General features: G+C 39.5%; 1 protein-coding gene and 1 pseudogene across 1 annotated transcript; both read left to right on the forward strand.

The window, feature by feature from the left end:
• Window positions 1-1,998: 1,998 nt before the first annotated feature.
• Window positions 1,999-2,964, forward strand: LOC101116970 (olfactory receptor 2T3-like). Its single transcript, XM_004022792.5, has one exon. The coding sequence runs from the start codon at window positions 2,023-2,025 to the stop codon at window positions 2,962-2,964; it is 942 nt and encodes a 313-aa protein (XP_004022841.3). The 5' UTR covers window positions 1,999-2,022.
• Window positions 2,965-9,375: 6,411 nt separating this feature from the next.
• Window positions 9,376-10,314, forward strand: LOC101103152 (olfactory receptor 2T29-like; annotated as a pseudogene).
• Window positions 10,315-19,388: the final 9,074 nt, after the last annotated feature.

Genomic DNA, 19,388 nt, shown 5'->3' on the forward strand with positions numbered 1-19,388 from the left:
CTAAGTTTCCATAAACTTTATCTTAACTCTATTCTTAATTTAATTATTTAGGACAATTGTGTCAAGAATGACTTAAGCAATTCAACCAGGATATTAAAAGTGGAAATATTCAGGGAGAGCAGTTATTGAGCAAACCTGATGGTCTGTAGAAAGGGTTTCCCAGGTGGTGCTAGTGGTAAAGTAACCATCTGTCAAAATAGGAGCTGTAAGAGACACAGGTTTGATTCTTGGGTCAGGAAGATCCCCTGGAGTAGGGCATCGCTATCCACTCCAGTATTCTTGCCTGGAGAATCACATGGGCAGAAGAGCCTGGTGAGCTGCAGTCCACAGGGTCGCAAAGAATCGGACATGACTGAAGTGACTTAGCATGCATGCATGAAATTTACTAGTTTCCTGATTAAACTAAGATACAAGATCAGTATATTGGGTTTTAAGGCTGTAGCTTTGTGTGTGGTACCCAACTGCTTCATATTGCTATATATGTTCCATACCATTTAATTCAATTCATTCATTTGTTGACTATTCATATACATAGAATACATAATAATTTTGACACTGTTTTCAGGGAATGAACAGTTTTCAGAGAATTTCCAAAAACAAAAGGAAAAATAATTATTTAACTGTTTCAATAGTATAATTTCAATTAGAAAGATACTATTTAGGAAATCAATAGCTTTTGGTTTTGTGATTTCTTATAAAAATCATTTCTCTGTATGAAACATTAAATGCTTTAACCCTGCTTTGGTGTTATGAGAGGGACCAGGTAGAATGTTGCTGACCTCCTGTCTTACACCAACTACATACCCTGTGTCTTCCTCCCCTGCACACGATCTGCATCCTGAGTGACCTCCTATCACCATATCTGCACCCCAACTGCCATACTCCATTGTACTGTGGTTGGCAACTTGAGTGCCATCTTGCCCTGCACATGCTCTGCACCCCAAATATTCTCTTACACTGTGCAAGATCAACATATCTCGTGCTCTGCACCAGGTTTGCATCCCAAATGTCCTGTCCTGCACTGTCTGCACCCTGAGTGCCGTTCAGCCCAGTACAGTGTCTGCACCTCATATTCTTTTCCCCCTGTTCTGCACCAGATTACCAATCTTACTGCCCTCCCCACTGTAAAAGTCCTCACACTGAGTATCCTCTTGTCCTGCACCAGACCTGCATCCCTTTTGCCCTCCTGAACTATACAAAGTCAGCACACAAGTACCCTCTTATCTGTACAAGGTCTGCACACCATCTGCCCTCCTTCCCTGCCCTAGGTCTGCACCCTGAGCTGCAATCCACAGGCAGGCTGAACACTATCTGTTTTGATGCCCCTGGTAGTCCTGCTTCTGGAGCTTCATTGAGAAAAGAAAGGTTGAATAAACTGAAATATTTTTAGCAATGAAAGAGGAGTTAATAGAGATGTATCAGGGGGGGAAATAATTAAGATTACAAGTTCTCAGTGAACTTTGGTTATATTAGTATTATTAACAATATTAATGTTGACATTAGCATCATCTTTCATCACTGATTCCTGCATGGCCTACTGTGTCCAAAGTGTAGTGGGAGCATCATTAGATGACTTCATTTAACACTCACATTGTGTGTGTTAACCTGTGTTACTTTAACCTGTGTTAAAGACTTAACCTGTGTTTCATACTTTAGCATTCTAATCATCCCATGAGATAAGCCCTTTTATATTCTCAGCTTGGGGGAAAAGTAAATAAGATTAGCTGACTGTAAACAATTTGTCTATTTGTAGAGTTGTCACCCCCCGCCCCAGGTTTGTTTCATAATCTATCTAGACTTATGGCCAATATGCAACCTGGCCTCTTGGAGAACTGAGCTTTTAATTCTATATCAGTACAACTTCATATTTGAAAAAAATAGTTCAAAGTACTTTTCTTATTGAAAAAAATGATTAAGAAATCATATGCATGTGAAATATCTGAAAACAATGACTCATTTATTCCTCAGATGAAAACTATAACCAAGACCACATATTCAGAGAATCAAACTTCACAGAATCAAATGTTAAATACTGATTTCATCCTTGTGGGGCTCTTTGGTGAAACCAAACATGCCCTCCTCTTCTACACTGTGACCTTCATCTTCTTCCTGATGGCCCTAGCTGGGAACGCTCTCCTCATCATCCTCGTCCACCTGGAGCCCCGCCTGCACACCCCCATGTACTTCTTCATCAGCCAGCTCTCCCTCATGGACCTCATGTACATATCTGTGACTGTGCCCAAGATGCTCCTGGGCCAGATGACAGGAGATCATACAATCTCTCCTTCAGGTTGTGGGATCCAGATGTTCTTCTATCTGACCCTCGCTGGCGCTGAATTTTTTCTCCTGTCTGCCATGGCCTACGACCGATATGCTGCCATCTGCAGACCTCTCCATTATCCCCTGCTGATGAACCAGAGGGTCTGTGAATGCCTGGTGTCTGGATGCTGGTTCCTAGGAATGGTGGATGGTGTGTTGCTCACACCCATCTCTATGAGCTTCCCCTTTTGTCATTCCAGAAAAATCCTGAGTTTCTTCTGTGAGGCTCCGGCCTTGATGAAGCTCTCCTGCTCCGACATCTCCCTCTACAAGATGGTCATGTACCTGTGCTGTGTTCTCATGCTCCTCATCCCCATTGTGGTTATCTCAAGCTCATATGCCCTCATCCTGCACCTCATCCACAGAATGAGTTCATCAGAGAGCCGCAGGAAAGCCTTTGCCACCTGCTCCTCCCACATGATTGTAGTGCTGTTCTTCTTTGGTGCTGCGATTTACACCTACATGCTTCCTAGTTTCTACCACACAGCTGAGCAGGACATGATGGTGTCAGCCTTTTATACCATCATCACCCCTGTGCTGAACCCCCTCATTTACAGCCTCCGGAATAAGGATGTCACAGGGGCTCTGAGGAGCAGGATGCAGTCAGGGCTGAGCCTAAGAAAAGTTGTAAAGAAGAAAACCTGAAGATGACCATATATTTTTCCCTTATTATATTATTCCTCCCCTCCCTATTTCTCCTCTCCTTTGTCACCTGTTTCCAGAGCTGCAAACACTGAGCCCAGTAATCACTTTCTTCTTTTTTATGCATGTGACATTTCTCCTCTATGTTGTTTACCCATCATAATTTATCTCATTATATTCAATGTCTTTGTACTCCATTTGTCTGTGATATGATAGCTGTCATAAAGAAAACTGCACATAGTGCCTTTTTATCTGCTCTCATATCCCAAGTTTATTGATCATTTTAGTATGATTTGTGTGACATTTTTAGCTTTTCCAAATCTTTTCAATTGCTTACATATATTGGTTTTTAGACAGGGAAAGAAAAACTTCTTAATCAAGTTACTTGTAAGACTAAGTGGCATAATATACATAGACAGCCCTAACACCTGCTCCAAACTGTGAGCTCTCTTTCTATCTCTATAAATCCTAGCCTCTTTTTTGCCTTCAGGGGGTGGAGGTGTGAGAGACAGTGTAGAACCATAAGGACCTCCAGCTAAATCTTAGATTCGCTACTAAGCAGCTCTGAGGAGCTGATTATGCCACAGCTGCCTTGTTTTCGCTCCACTAAAATAGAACTAGCAATATAAGCATCATCATGGAGTTTGAATGTTAAGTGAATTTAATTCATTGGCCCAGTCCAGGGCCTGACCCCTTGAAAGGTCTAGATAAACAGTTGCCCTTTCTTTCTTTTTTTTCTTTTTTTTTTTTTTTAACAGGGAGGGAGGAGGGAGGGAGGTTTAGGATGGGGAACATGTGTATACCTGTGGCAGATTCATGTTGATGTATGGCAAAACCAATACAATATTGTAAAGTAATTAACCTCCAATTAGGCTTCCCTGGTGGCTCAGACGGTAAAGCATCTGTCTGCAATGCAGGAGACCCAGGTTCGATCCCTGGTTCGGGAAGATCTTCTGGAGAAGGAAATGGCAATCCACTCCAGCACTCTTGCCTGGAAAATCCCATGGACAGAAGAACGTGATGGGCCCCAGTCCATGGGGACGCAAAGAGTCAGACACGACTGAGCGACCTCATTTTCATTTAACCTCCAATTAAAATAAATAAATTTATATTAAAATTTTTTTAATTCAATAAAAAATGTGATACACAGAAAAAAAAAATGTTGCCCTTTCTAAGGTGTGACAGAATCAAGATGACTTTGCCCGTGACTCTGCCTCTGTGTGTCTGTTCCACATCTTCATGGATAAGAGGGAGCCAGTGCAGATTCTCTGTCACCTGAGAGGAGCTCGTTAGCTGTCTGCTGAATTAAACTACAGCATTTCTGGTATTTTTTTCATCTTCCAATTGGGCAATTTCTTGGAAGTATTTGATTAAATTGTAAAACTATATTATATTTGTGTCAAGTCACAAATGTATAATTTTCAAATATCATTTGATATAAATGATGCAAACACCATTCTGTCAAACTCTCTGAAAAGCAGCTGTTCCTAGATTCTTGAATCATTTAATCGCTTATTATATCTTGATGGAGTACCATCCATGTTGCACATAGTCTGCGATTTCTGAGAGACACAACAGTGGCCAGAACACAAGCCCTTACTTCAAGGAGTTTATTTGTTAGTGGAGAGATAGCTGTGTAGACATGAGCTCCCAGTCACAAGAACTATGAGATGACTGCACCCAGAAAGCCCTGCAGCACCTAGATGGGAAGCCCAGATTTCAGTGGTTTTCCTAAACTAAAGATCAGATACATGCAAAGAGACAAAAGAACATTTCAAAGAGAGGACCAGCAAGTGAACAGACATGAGTTAAAAAGGCAGTGGAGATATCAGGAAACTATAAAGACCAAATTAAGCATAGATTTACACTGAAATGAACAGGGAGTATGTAAAAATATATATTTAATATATATTAAATTAAATTTAACATATTAAATTAAATATACTAAATACATTAAAATAATTTAAATCCACTGTGTATCAAATATGAATATCTTTTAACTTATCTTGTCATCATCCAATTACCAATTACTCTAAATTTAGAGTAAACAGCATATAACGCATTATCAGTTCAATTCAGTTGCTCAGTCATTTCTGACTCTTTGCAGCCCCATGGACTGCAACAAGTCAGGCCTCCATGTCCATCATCAAATTCCGGAGTTTATTCAAACTCATGTGCCTTGAGTCAGTGATGCCATCCAATCATCTCGACCTTTGTCATCCCTTTTTTCTCCCACCTTCAATCTTTCTCAGCATCAGGGTCTTTTCAAATGACTCAGTTCTTCACATCAGGTGGCCAAAGTACTGGAGTTTCAGCTTCAGCATCAGTCCTTCCAATGAATATTCATGTATGATTTCCTTTAGGATGGACTTGTTTGATTTCCTTGCAGTCCAAGGGACTCTCAAGAGTCTTCTCCAATGCCACAGTTCAAAAGCATCAATTCTTTGGTGCTCAGCTTTCTTTATCATCCAAGTCTCACATCCATACATGACTACTGGAAAAACCGTAGCTTTGACTAGATGGACCTTTGTTGGCAACGTAATGCCTCTGCTTTTTAATATGCTGTCTAGGTTGATCAAAACTTTTCTTCCAAGGAGCAAGCATCTTTTAATTTCATAACTGCAGTCAACATCTGCAGTGACTTTGGAGCCTGAGAAAATAAACTCTGTCATTGTTTTTATTGTTTCTCCAACTATTTGCCATGAAGTGATGAGACTGGATACCATGATCTTCATTTTTTGAGTACTGAGTTTTAAGCCAACTTTTTCACTCTTCTCTTTCACTTTAATCAAGAGGCTCTTTAGCTCCTCTTCACTTTCTGCCATAAGGGTGGTGTCATCTGCATTTCTGAGATTATTGATATTTCTCCCAGCAATCTTGATTCCAGCTTGTGCTTCATCCAACCTGGCATTTTGCATAATGTGCTCTGCATATAAGTTAAATAGGCTGGATGAAGTACAAGCTGGAATCAAGACTGCCAGGAGAAATATCAATAACCTCAGATATGTGGATGACACCACCCTTATGGCAGAAAGTGAAGAACTAAAGAGCCCTTGATGAAAGTGAAGGAGAAGCATGGAAAAGTTCGCTTAAAACTCAACATTAAAAAAACTAAGATCATGGCATCTGGTCCCATCACTTCATGGTAAATAGATGGGGAAAAAATGGAAATGGTGGCATATTTTATTTTCTTGTGCTCCAAATTCACTGTGGATGGTGAGTGCAGCCATGAAATTAAAAGACATTTGCTCTTTGGAAGAAAAGCTATGACAATCCTAGACATTGTATTAAAAAGAAGAGATACCACTTTGGCAACAAAGCTCTGTATAGTCAAAGCTTTGGTTTTCCCAGTAGCCATATACAAATGTGAGAGTTGGACCATTACGAAGGCTGAATTTTTTAGCTATTTTTTATCTCTACATTTTAATGGAGAGAATATCGGAATAGACATTTTTCCAAAGCAGACACTCAGATGGCCATTAGGCATAAGACAAGATGTTTAATATTACTAGTCATCAGGAATACACAAATCAAAACCAAAATAAAACATCACCACAAATCTATTAGAATGGCTATTATCAAAAAGATAACATGTATGGATATGAGAGTTGGACCATAAAGAAAGCTGAGTGCTGAAGAATTGATGCTTTTAAACTGTGGCATTGGAGAAGACTCTTGAGAGTCCCTTGGACTGTAAGGAGATCCAACCAGTCCATCCTAAAGGAAATCAGTCCTGAATATTCATTGGAAGGACTGACGCTGAAGCTGAAACCAATACTTTGGCCACCTGATGTGAAGAACTGAGTCATTTGAAAAGACCTTGATGCTGGGAAAGATTGAAGGCAGGAGAAGGGGATTTCAGAGGATAAGATGGTTAGATGGCATCACCAACTCAATGGACATGAGTTTGAACAAGCTCTGGGAGTTGGTGATGGACAGGAAAGCCTGATGTGCTGCAGTCCACGGGGTCACAAAGACTCAGACATGACTGAGTGACTGAGCTGAACTGAATAAGTGATGATGAGATGGAGAAAGGGAACACTTGATCGCTATTGATTGCAATGTAAATTGGTGCAAATATTACAGAAAAAAGTAAAGTGGTTCCTCAAACAGTTTAAAAAGGAAGTAGCATATGATCCAGCAATTTCACTCCTGAATATTTATCCAAAGAAAACAAAAATAGTGTTTTAAAAAAGATATCTGCAAGATCACCAAGATAGCAGAGTAGAAAGTGTCTGAGCTCTCTTCCTTTCATGCGCAATACCGCAACTATATATGAACTCAACATAGTGAGGTGAAGTCGCCCAGTTGTGCCCTACTCTTTGCGACCCCATGGACTGTAGCCTGCCAGGCTCCTCTGTCCATGGGATTTTCCAGGCAAAAGTACTGGAGTGGGTTGCCATTTCCTTCCCCAGGGGATCTTCCCAACCCAGGGATTGAACCCAGATCTCTTGCATTGCAGGCAGACACTTTACCATCTGAGTCACCAGGGAAGCTATAAACTCAACATCAGGTCAGTTCAGTTCAGTCGCTCAGTTGTGTCCGACTCTTTGTGACCCCATGAATTGCTGCACGCCAGGCCTCCCTGTCCATCACCAACTCCCGGAGTTCACTCAAACTCACTTCCATCGAGTCAGTGATGCCATCCAGCCATCTCATCCTCTGTCGTCCCCTTCTCCTCCTGCCCCCAATCCCTCCCAGCATCAGAGTCTTTTCCAATGAGTCAACTCTTCACATGAGGTGGCCAAACTACTGGAGTTTCAGCTTTAGCATCATTCCTTCCAAAGAAATCCCAGGGCTGATCTCCTTTAGAATGGACTGGTTGGATCTCCTTGCAGTCCAAGGGACTCTCAAAAGTCTTCTCCAACACTACAGTTCAAAAGCATCAATTCTTCAGCGCTCAGCCTTCTTCACAGTCCAACTCTCACATCCATACATGACCACAGGAAAAACCATAGTCTTGACTAGACGGACCTTAGTTGGCAAAGTAATGTCTCTGCTTTTGAATATGCTACCTAGGTTGGTCATAACTTTTCTTCCAAGGAGTAAGCATTTTTTAATTTCATGGCTGCCGTCACCATCTGCAGTGATTTTATTTATAGATCATAGTTATATAAAATATTTAAATAGTTTGTACTTTATTTTATAGAAAGTCTGATAAAAATCTCATTATATATAATATACATATTATATATGTACACATGTAGTAGTCTAGGACTACAGAAATTAATCAATTGAAATTGTATGTATTAACAGATACTAAAGCTGACAAACTGAAGCAATGCATCTCATACCATAAAACAGTAACAGTAAAAGTAATCTCTTACATAGAATCTATACAATAGCTACTTTAAATATCAACACAAACTAATTGATAATGTTCTCAGCATTTTTTTATTTTACCTCATTTAATCCTAACTATATCTGAGATCAAACATTATCCTTTTTATGTAAAGTAGACAGGGGAATGTTGGGTAGACGATAATCTCAACCCACAGCAGCAGTACAGCTTCAGTTTGGACTTTAGTGCCCTCATAATATCTAACGGATTGGTAGTTTTAAGAAACCCAGTAGTCTCCTATGGATGAATGACTCTCTATACACAGCCACAGACCCTCACAATATGGTCTGAACCCATAGGCAAAGGGTGTTCAAAGCTTTGGCATGGATTTCCCCCAAATTATGTTTCAGTTACTTTATAATTCTTTCTTATATGAAATACATCTCCAAGATTTCAAGATCCAGTTGGATTATTAAAACAGATTGACCAAATTCTGACTTGAATAACAAAACCTCTAGAAGTAAAAGAATTATCTTTTATAAAAAGAAATTTGCTTTTTATGTTTGCATAGGGGAATGATTATGGAAATTACCATACTTGTTGATAAACAATGCTATCTTCAAGAAATCTCATGAATCTGAATTTTAGCAGCTTTATTATAAGTAAACAATTATTAATTTTCCAGTAACTTTGTTGAATTATAGGTAGTTACCTAGAATCCCAGTATCCATACTCTGATGGCACTTCCTCTTATTACCACAACTGGGTTACTGTGCACACACATGCCCATGCACACACACACACACACACACACATGCTACAAGCTCACTGAATATTCATTTCAGATAGTTGATTCCCGTGGGCTTCCCTGGTGGCTTAGATGGTAAAGAATCAACTGCAATATGGGAGATCTGCATTCAATCCCTGGTTTGAGAACATCTCCTGGGGAAGGGAATGGCAACCCACTCCAGTATTCTTGCCTGGAGAATCCCACAGACAGAGAAGTTTGGGGGGCTAAAGTCCATAGGGTTGCAAAGAGACAGACACAACTGAGTGACTAACACACACAGTCATTTCCCATGAATGGTCTGTTAGTCTCAAAGCTCTTCTTGGTAAAATCTAGGTGAAATTTCATGAACAACTCCACCTGGGTAACTAATGACAATGGACAGCTGGTTTCATCATGGCGGGGATCTTCATTCAGTCTAAGGACCCAGCTCTCCTTTGTGTGGTCATATTTGTGATTTTCCTGATGGCCTTGTCTGAAAATACCACCTGATCCTTCTGATACATTCTAATGCCCACTTCCACACCCCCATGTACTTTTTCATCAGTCATTTGTCTCTCATGGACATGATGTATATTTCTGTCACTGTGCCCGAGATGCTCATGGAGCAGGTCATAGTTATGAACAAGAGCTCAGCCCCTGAATACAGATGTTTCTCTATTTAATACTAGGAGGCTCAGAATTTTTTCCTCTGGCTGCCATGAGCTATGCTCCCAATGTGGCCATCTGCCATCCACTCTGTTATTCTATTCTCCTGAACATAAGATGTATCTCCTCTTGGTGTATGGCTGCTGGTTCCTGGGATCAGTGGATGGCTTTATGCTCACACCCATCACCATGAACTTCCCCTTCTGCAAATTTCAGGAGATTCATTATTTCTTCTGTTAGGTCTTGGCTGTAATGAAGTTTCCTGCTCAGACACTTCCCTCTATGAGACAGTCACATACCTGTGCTGTGCCCTCATGCTCCTCATCCCTGTGATGGTCATTTCAAGCTCCTATTCATTCATCCTTCTCACTATCCACAGGATGAATTCAGTAGAGAGCAGGAAGAAGGCTTTCACCACTTTTCTTTACACATGACTGTGGTCATCCTCATCTATGGAGCTGCATCTATACCTACATGCTCCCCATCTCACACCCCTGAGAAAGACATGGCTGTTTCTGCCTTTCACATCATACTCACTCCTGTTCTAAACCCTTCAATCTATAGTCTGAGGAATAAGGATGTCACAGGGGCTCTAAAGAAAATATTGAATATGGACCTGTCTTTTAGAAAACTATAGAAGAAAACATTTTTATACTGATGGTTTATTTTCTTCACTTTATAAATCAGAATTTTATAGTCTTATGCCAATATTATTCTTCAGATTTGCATACCATAATGTGTCATCCCATATTCATCCCTTTTGGAGGAATTGTTTCCCTGGACTGGAAAGCTCTCCAATTTTATATTCCTTTTGCATTCAAAATATTACACAATTGTATTGTATCCAGGTTACATTTTTCTGAAGTTGACAAATGTACTTATGTGGAATTATGGGATCATGTGGCAGAATATTTATATTCTTGAGAAATACATAACTAAAATACTTACAAGAAAAATATCATGGAATGTGCAACTATTAAGAGAGAAGGAAAGAAAAGATGAGGAAGGAAAAGTGGTACAACACTAACGGGTGAATATAGGTAAAGGTCACTACGTATGTTAACTGTACTATTACTGCTCATGGTACTTCTCTGTATATTTGAGATTCCTTAAAAATAAACTGCAAAGAGTCAGACACGATGGAGCGACTGAACTAACTAAAAATAAATGGTAAAGTATCAGACATTTCATTCTGTTTTTATTTTCTATCTTCTGCTTTGGGGCAGTGTAAGTAACATATCTGAGAAATCAAGCTCATGTTCAAGTAGTTGATCATTACTACGACAAACCAGTCTTCTGCCTACAGTTATTTACAGGCTACATTGTTCCTCATATTTAACCCTGAGGCATCTAGTAGATGTTCAGTTCACTTCAGTCACTCAGTCGTGTCCGACTCTTTGCGACCCCATGAATTGCTGCACGCCAAGGCCTCCCTGTCCATCACCAACTCCCAGAATTCACTCAGACTCACGTCCATCAAGTCGATGATGCCATCCAGCCATCTCATCCTCTGTTGTCCCCTTCACCTCCTGCCCCCAATCCCTTCCAGCATCAGAGTCTTTTCCAGTGAGTCAACTCTTCCCATAAGGTGGGCAAAACACTGGAGTTTCAGCTTTAGCATCACTCCTTCCAAGGAACACCCAAGACTGATCTCCTTTAGAACAGACTGGTTGGATCTCCTTGCAGTCTCAAGAGTCTTCTCCAGCACCACAGTTCAAAAGCATCAGTTCTTCAGCACTCAGCTTCTTCACAGTCCAACTGTCACATCCATACATGACTACTGGAAAAACCACAGCCTTGACTAGATGGACCTTAGTCAGCAAAGTAATGTCTCTGCTTTTGAATATGCTATCTATGTTGGTCATAACTTTCCTTCCAAGAAGTAAGTGTCTTTTAATTTTATGGCTGCAGTCACCATCTGCAGTGATTTTGGAGCCCCCCAAAAATAAAGTCTGACACTATTTCCCCATCTATTTGCCATGAAGTGACGGGACCAGATGCCATAATCTTTGTTTTCTGAATGTTGAGCTTCAAGTCAAATTTTTCACTCTCCTCTTTCACATTCATCAGGAAGCTTCTTAGTTCCTCTTCACTTTCTGCCATAAGGGTGGTGTCATCTGCATATCTGAGGTTATTGATATTTCTCCCAGCAATCTTGATTCCAGCTTCACTTCCTCCAGCCCAGCATTTCTCATGATGTACTCTGCATAGAAGTTAAATAAGCAGGGTGACAATATACAGTCTTGACGTACTCCTTTTCCTATTTGGAACCAGCCTGTGGTTCCATGTCCAGTTCTAACTGTTGCTTCCTGACCTGAATACAGGTTTCTCAAGAGGCAGGTCAGGTGGTCTGGTATTCCCATCTCTTTCAGAATTTTCCACAGTTTATTGTGATCCACACAGTCAAAGGCTTTGGCATAGTCAATAAAGCAGAAATAGATGTTTTTCTGGAACTCTCTTGCTTTTTCCATGATCTAATGGATGTTGGCAATTTGTTCTCTGGTTCCTCTACCTTTTCTAAAACCAGCCTGAACATCTGGAAGTTCATGGTTCACATATTGCTGAAGCCTGGCTTGGAGAATTTTAAGCATTACTCTACTAGTGTGTGAGATGAGTGCAATTGTGTGGTAGTTTGAGCATTCTATGGCATTGCCTTTCTTTGGGATTGTAATGAAAACTGACCTTTTCCAGTCCTGTGGCCCCTGTTGAATTTTCCAAATTTGCTTGCATATTGAGTGCAGCACTTTCACAGCATCATCTTTCAGCATTTGAAAGAGCTCAACTGGAATTCCATCACCTCCACTAACTTTGTTTGTAATCATGCTTCCTAAGGCCCACTTGACTTTACATTCCAGGATGTCTGGCTCTAGGTGAGTGATCACACCATCATAATTATCTGGGTCATGAAGATCTTTTTTGTACAGTTCTTCTGTGTATTCTTGCCACCTCTTCCTAATATCTTCTGCTCCTGTTAGGTCCATACCATTTCTGCCCTTTATTGAGCCCGTCTTTGCGTGAAATGTTCCCTCGGTATCTCTAATTTTCTTAAAGAGATCGCTAGTCTTTCTCACTCTGTTCCTTTCCTCTATTTCTTTGCATTGATCACTGAAGAAGGCTTTCTTATCTCTCCTTGCTATTCTTTGGAACCCTGCATTCAAATGTGAATACCTTTCTTTTTCTCCTTTTGCTTTTTGCTCCTCTTCTTTTCACAACCATTTGCAAGGCCTCCCCAGACAGCCATTTTGCTTTTTTGCATTTCTTTCCATGGGGGTGGTCTTGATCCCTGTCTCCTATACAACGTCACCAACCTCAGTCCATAGTTCATCAGGCACTCTATCTATCAGATCTAGGCCCTTAAATCTATTTCTCACTTCCACTGTATAATCATAAGGGGTTTGATTTAGGTCATACCTGAATGGTCTAGTGGTTTTCCCTATCTTCTTCAATGTAAGTCTGAATTTGGCAATACGGAGCTCATGATCTGAGCCACAGTCAGCTCCCGGTCTTGTTTTTGCTGACTGCATAGAGATTCTCCATCTTTGGCTGCAAAGAATATAATCAGTCTGATTTCAGTGTTGAGCATCTGGTGATGTCCATGTGTAGAGTCTTCTCTTGTGCTGTTGGAAGAGAGTGTTTGCTATGACCAGTGCATTCTCTTTGTAAAACTCTATTAGCCTCTGCTCTGCTTCATTCCATATTCCAAAGCCAAATTTGCCTGTTACTCCAGGTGTTTCTTGACTTCCTACTTTTGCATTCCAGTCCCCTATAATGAAAAGGACATCTTTTTTGGGTGTTAGTTCTAAACGGTCTTGTAGATCTTCATGAAACGTTTCAACTTCAGCTTCTTCAGCATTGCTGGTTGGGGCATAGACTTGGATTACTGTGATATTGAATGGTTTGCCTTGGAGATGAACAGAGATCATTCTGTCATTTTTGAGATTGCATCCAAATACTGTATTTGGGACTCTTTTGTTGACCATGATGGCCTCCATTTCTTCTAAGGGATTCCTGCCCACAGTAGTAGATATGATGGTCATCTGGGTTAAATTCACCCACTCCAGTCCACTTTAGTTCACTGATTCCTAGAATGTCAACGTCCACTCTTGCCATCTCCTGTTTGACCACTTCCAATTTGCCTAGATCATGGACCTAACATTCCAGGTTCTTATGCAATATTGCTCTTTATAGCATCGGACCTTGCTTCTATTACCAGTCACCTCCACAAGTCAGTATTGTTTTTGCCATGGCTCCATCCCTTCATTCTTTCTGGAGTTATTTCTAGACTGATCTCCAGTAGCATATTTGGCACCTACTGACCTGGGGAGTTCCTCTTTCAGTATCCTATCATTTTGCCTTTTCATACTGTTCATGGGGTTCTCAAGGCAAGAATACTGAAGTTGTTTGCCATTCCCTTCTCCAGTGGACCACATTCTGTCATACCTCTCCACCATGACCCACCCGTCTTGGGTGGCCCCACAGGGCATGGCTTAGTTTCACTGAGTTAGACAAGGCTGTGGTCCTAGTGTGATTAGATTGACTAGTTTTCTGTGAGTATGGTTTCAGTGTATCTGCCCTCTGATTCCCTCTTGCAACATCTACCGTCTTACTTGGCTTTCTCTTACCTTGGACATGGGGTATCTCTTCACGGCTGCTCTAGCAAAGCACAGCCGCTGCTCCATACCTTGGACAAGGGGTATCTCCTCACTGCCACCCCTCCTGACATTGAACGTGGAGCAGCTCCTCTCATCCCTCCTGCGCCCGGGCATATAGCTAATTAGTCTGTATGAATTTATTTTTAGTATACTGTGAAATACACATCTAATTTTATTTTTATTGTCTGTGGAACAAAGGAGGCTTGGACCTGAGGCTGCATCTGAGCAATTAAGGGAAAAAATTTCTGGCACCTATACAGGCATAGGTCAGAGACAGCTATACATGAGAGATGGTTCTGACTTCTATCTGTGACAGCAAAAAGCCAAGAACCCACATGCACCCTCCTTTCTTCAACAATCCCCACAAATGGGTCCCAGTGCTGGAAGAGGAAACATCATACACAAATGAAATGGAACCAACTTGAGGCCAAGGCTTCTGCTCAAGCAACTTGGAATCAGACTGTGCCCCTAATAGAGCACTGATGGCCACTGATCGGGGGAAGCCCTGCCTCACACCAGCTCCACTAACCCCTCAGTCTCCAACTCATCTGCTATAAAGGTGACAGCTGCCAGCACACAATGAGGAAAGAAGTGACAGGCTCACATCAATTTTAGCCTACGAATCAAAGGCGCTGGTCATTAACACCCTACATAGGCACACTATCACATAAGAACACACTTTCAAGACTAGTAATAACTCTTTCAACTAAAATTTCAGTTAAATTCAGAAAGGCAGAAAATTCAAGCAAAATGGAAAAGCTGAAGAACTCCTTTCAGTTAAAAGAACAAAAGAAAATGCTCCCCAAAATATATAATGAGACTGAAGCAAACAATTTACCAGATAAAGAACCCAAAGCATTAGTTATAAGAATTGCATCTGAATTAAGGGAAGAGGAGATGAGCACAATGGTAATTTTATCAAGAAACTATATCATATGTTTTAAAAATCAGAAATAAATAATTTAATAATTAAAATCAAAAGCACACTAGAAACAATGAATAGCAGACTATGTGAAAAGCAAAATGCATAAGCAATCTGGAGGAATAATGGAAATCACTCAATAAGAACAAGAAAGAGAAAAACTAATCTTAAAATAGGAGAGCTTAAAAGATCTCTGTTGGGGGTGGAATGAACTGAGAGATTGGGATTGACATATATACACTACTAGGTATATTATAGATAATTAATGAGAACCTACCATGTGTGTGTGTGTACACTCAGTCATGTTTGACTCTTTGTGACCCAAAAAACTGTAGCCTGCCAGCCTCCTCTGCCCATGGAATTTTCCAGGCAAGAAAACTGGAGTGGGTTGCCATTTCCTACTCTAGGGGATCTTCCTCACCCAGGGATCAAACATACATCTCTTGCATCTCCTGCATTAGCAAGTGAATTCTTTACCACCACAACACCTGAGAAGACCTAGCACAGGAAACTGTATAGCACAGGCAACTCTCTGCTCAATTCTCTGTGATGACCTAAAAGGAAGGAAATCCAAAACAGAAGTAATTATATGTATAGCTGATACATTCTGCTGTAGAGCAGAAGTTAACACAACATTATAAATCAACTATACACCAATAAAAGCTAATTTTAAAAGAAAACCCTAATGTAACATTAAGCCTATCCACACTTGCAATATAAGTGTTGCAGAAGAAGAGAGAAAGAAGGGGGATTGAAACAATATTTGAGGAAATTAAAGCTGAAAACTTACCAAACCCTAGTATAAAACAAATTATCAAGGCATAGGAGCACGAGGGGCCCAAAATAAACTAAACACAAAAGACCCACATCAACATAACATAATTAAAATGCAAAAATTAAAGGCAAAGACAGAATTCTAAAGGAAACAAATTTAAGCGGGGAGGGGGGGAATGCAAGGGAATTCCAAAAAGTTTATCAGCATTTTTCTGCCAAAACACTGCATGCAAGAAGGGAATGGCATGATATATTCAAAGTGCTGAAAGTGAAAAAATTGCAACCTTAGATATTCTACTCAGCAAGATCATCACTTAGAATCAAAGGAAAGATAAAGAAATTCTCAGACAAGGAAAAACCAGAGTTCATCAATACTAAGCCTATGTTGAAAGAAATGTTAAGTGGTTTCTCTAAGTGGAAAAGAAGAATCTATAGGAAAGGGAAATCCCACAAGGGCAAATATATAGTACAGATTGTATATCAACCTCTTAGATAAGTCAGTACAAAAGAATACTAGTTTAAAGGATAAAACAATGTAAAAGCAACTATAACTACCATAGACATTTATGGTATAAACATCAAGATGTAAAACATGACATCAAAAACATAAAATGTTGGAGAGGAAAACAAAAATGTAGATTATTTAGAATGTGTTTGAATGTAAATGACTGCAAGTTTAAAACAACTAAACATAGTTATGGGTCAGCATATTAATATATGAAGCCCATGACAATCACAAAACAAAAATCTACAGTGGATACACAAAATCAAAGAAATGAACACAAGAATACTACTAAAGAAAATCATCAAGCTGCAAGGGAACAACTACAAACGGGAAAAAAGTAAAATATGGCAATAAGGATATACTTGTCTATCAATAATTATTTTAACTGTCAATGGACTAAATGCTTTGATCAAAAGATGTAGGGTGGAAGATTGCATTTAAAAAAATAAGACCCATTTACATATACCACCTATAAGAAACTCACTTCAGAACTAAAGACACATGCAGACTGAAAGTGAAGGTATTATATAAGGAATTTCATGCAAACAGAAATGAAAAAAAAAGTGGGAATAGCAACACTCATATCAGAGAAAATACTCTTTAAACAAATTCTATAACAAAAGACAAAGAAAGGCAGTATATAGTGATACAGACATCAAGGCAAGAAGACAATATCACACTCATTAACACATATTAACCCAATAGAAGAGCACCTAAATATATAAAGCAAATCCTGACAGTCATAAAAGAGAAAATTGACAATAATACAGTAAAAGTAGGGGACTTAAAATCCACACTTACCTCAATGGACAGATAATCCAGCAGAAAATTAATAAGGCAACAGTGGTTTTAAATGACATGATAAAGCAACTGAACTTATGAGATAAATACAGGGCATTTCATCCAAATACAGCAGAATACACATTTTTTCAAGTGCACACAGAACATTCTCTAAGATAAATCACATTCTAAGATACTAAATAAGCCTCAACAAATTTAAGAGGATAAAAATTATTTTAAGCATGTTTTCAACCATAACAGTATAAAACTAGAAATTACCTACAGAAAGAAGAGCAGGAAGGAAACACATGGAGACTAAACAACATGCTACTAAATAATGGATGAATGGAAAAATCGAAGGGGAAATCATAAAATATCTCAAGGCAAACAAAAATGGAAATACAACTTTCCAAAACCTATGGGATGCAGCAAATGCAGTTCAAAGAGGAAATTTTATAACTCTGTAGGACTTTTGCAAGACACAAGAAAAATCGCAACCAACCAATACTACCACCTAAAAACATTAGAAAAAAGGAAAACAAAGCACAAAGTCAACCAGAGAAAGAAAATAGCAAATGTTATAGAGGAAGTAAATGAAACAGCTTCCCTCTAAAAAACGATATAAAATGAAACCAAGAGGGTTTTTTTGAAAACAAAAAAATAGAACTGATAAACTTTTAAACAGGCTTAAAACAAAGAAAAGAGAGAGGATACACATAAAATTAGAAATGAAAGGGGAAATAACAACTGATACTAAGAAGAACTGATGAGAGTACTATAAACATCTTGAAGAAATAGACAAATTTCTAGAAACAAACAAACTGCCAAGAATGAATCAAAGAGAAAAAGAAATTTGAACCAACTGATTGCTAGTAGTGAAACTGAATTGTAACTTTTGAAACTACCAGCAAACAAAACACCAGGCTTAGACAATTTCACTGGGGAATTTTACCAAACATATAAAGAAGAGCTGTATCTGCTCTTCTCAAACTATTCCAAAAAGTTAAAGAGGAAGAAACACTCCCAAATTCACTCTATGAAACCATCAATACACTGATACCAAAACCAGACAAAGTACCAAAAGAAACACACACACACAGGCCAATATTCTTGATGAATACATATAAAAAGTATCACATGCTGCAATCAAATATGATTATGCCAGGGTCATTGATATTGTTCATCATTTACAAATCAATCAATGTGATATAGCACATTAGAAAAAGGATATGATCATCTCAATAGTTGCAAAAAGAATTTTCAGAAAATTCATAATAAGAATTCTCATCAAATTTTCTATGGAGGGAATATATTTTAACATTTTTAAAATCATCTATGACCTACACAGCCTTGTTGTGGTCAACGGGTTCGTGTAACCCAATGAAGCTATGAGTCATGCTGAGCAGGGTCACCCAAGATGTGAGCAGGTTCATCTAAGACATAGTGAAGAGTTCTGTCAAAACGTAGTTCTCTGGAGGACGAAATGGCAAACCATGCCAGTATTCTTGCCACAAGAACATCATGAACAGCATGAAAAGGCAAAAAGATATGATACTGAAAGGTGAGCACCAAGTCTGAAGGTATCCAATAAACTACGGGGGAAGAGCAGAGGGCAATTACTAAAAGCTCCAGAAAGAATGAAGTTGCGGGACCAAAGTGGAAACAACACTCAGTGGTGGATGTGTCTGGTGGTGAAAGTAAATTCTGATGCTGTAAAGAACAATATTGCATAGGAACTTGCAATGTTAAGGTCATGAATCAAGGTAAATTGGACATGGTCAAGCAGGAGATGGCAAGAATAAACATCAACATTGTATGAATCAATGAACCAAAATGGACAGGAATACGTGAATTTAACTCAGATGACCTTTATATCTACTACTGCGGGAAAGACTCCCTTAGAACAAATGGAGTAGCCCTCATAGTCAACAAAATTCCAAAATGCAATGTCGTGCTGTGCTTAGTTGCTCAGTTGTATCCAACTCTTTGTGACCCCATGGATTGTAGCATGCCAGGAGCCTCTGTCCATGGGGATTCCCCAGACAAGAATACTGGAGTGGGTTGCCATGCCCTACTTC

The sequence above is a fragment of the Ovis aries genome, chromosome 5 (genome assembly GCF_016772045.2).
Source record: "Ovis aries strain OAR_USU_Benz2616 breed Rambouillet chromosome 5, ARS-UI_Ramb_v3.0, whole genome shotgun sequence".
NCBI lineage: Eukaryota > Metazoa > Chordata > Mammalia > Artiodactyla > Bovidae > Ovis > Ovis aries.

Excerpts from the sequence above, each read along its gene's own strand:
- LOC101116970 (XM_004022792.5), top strand. The coding sequence starts at position 2,023 with ATGTTAAATACTGATTTCATCCTTGTGGGGCTCTTTGGTGAAACCAAA.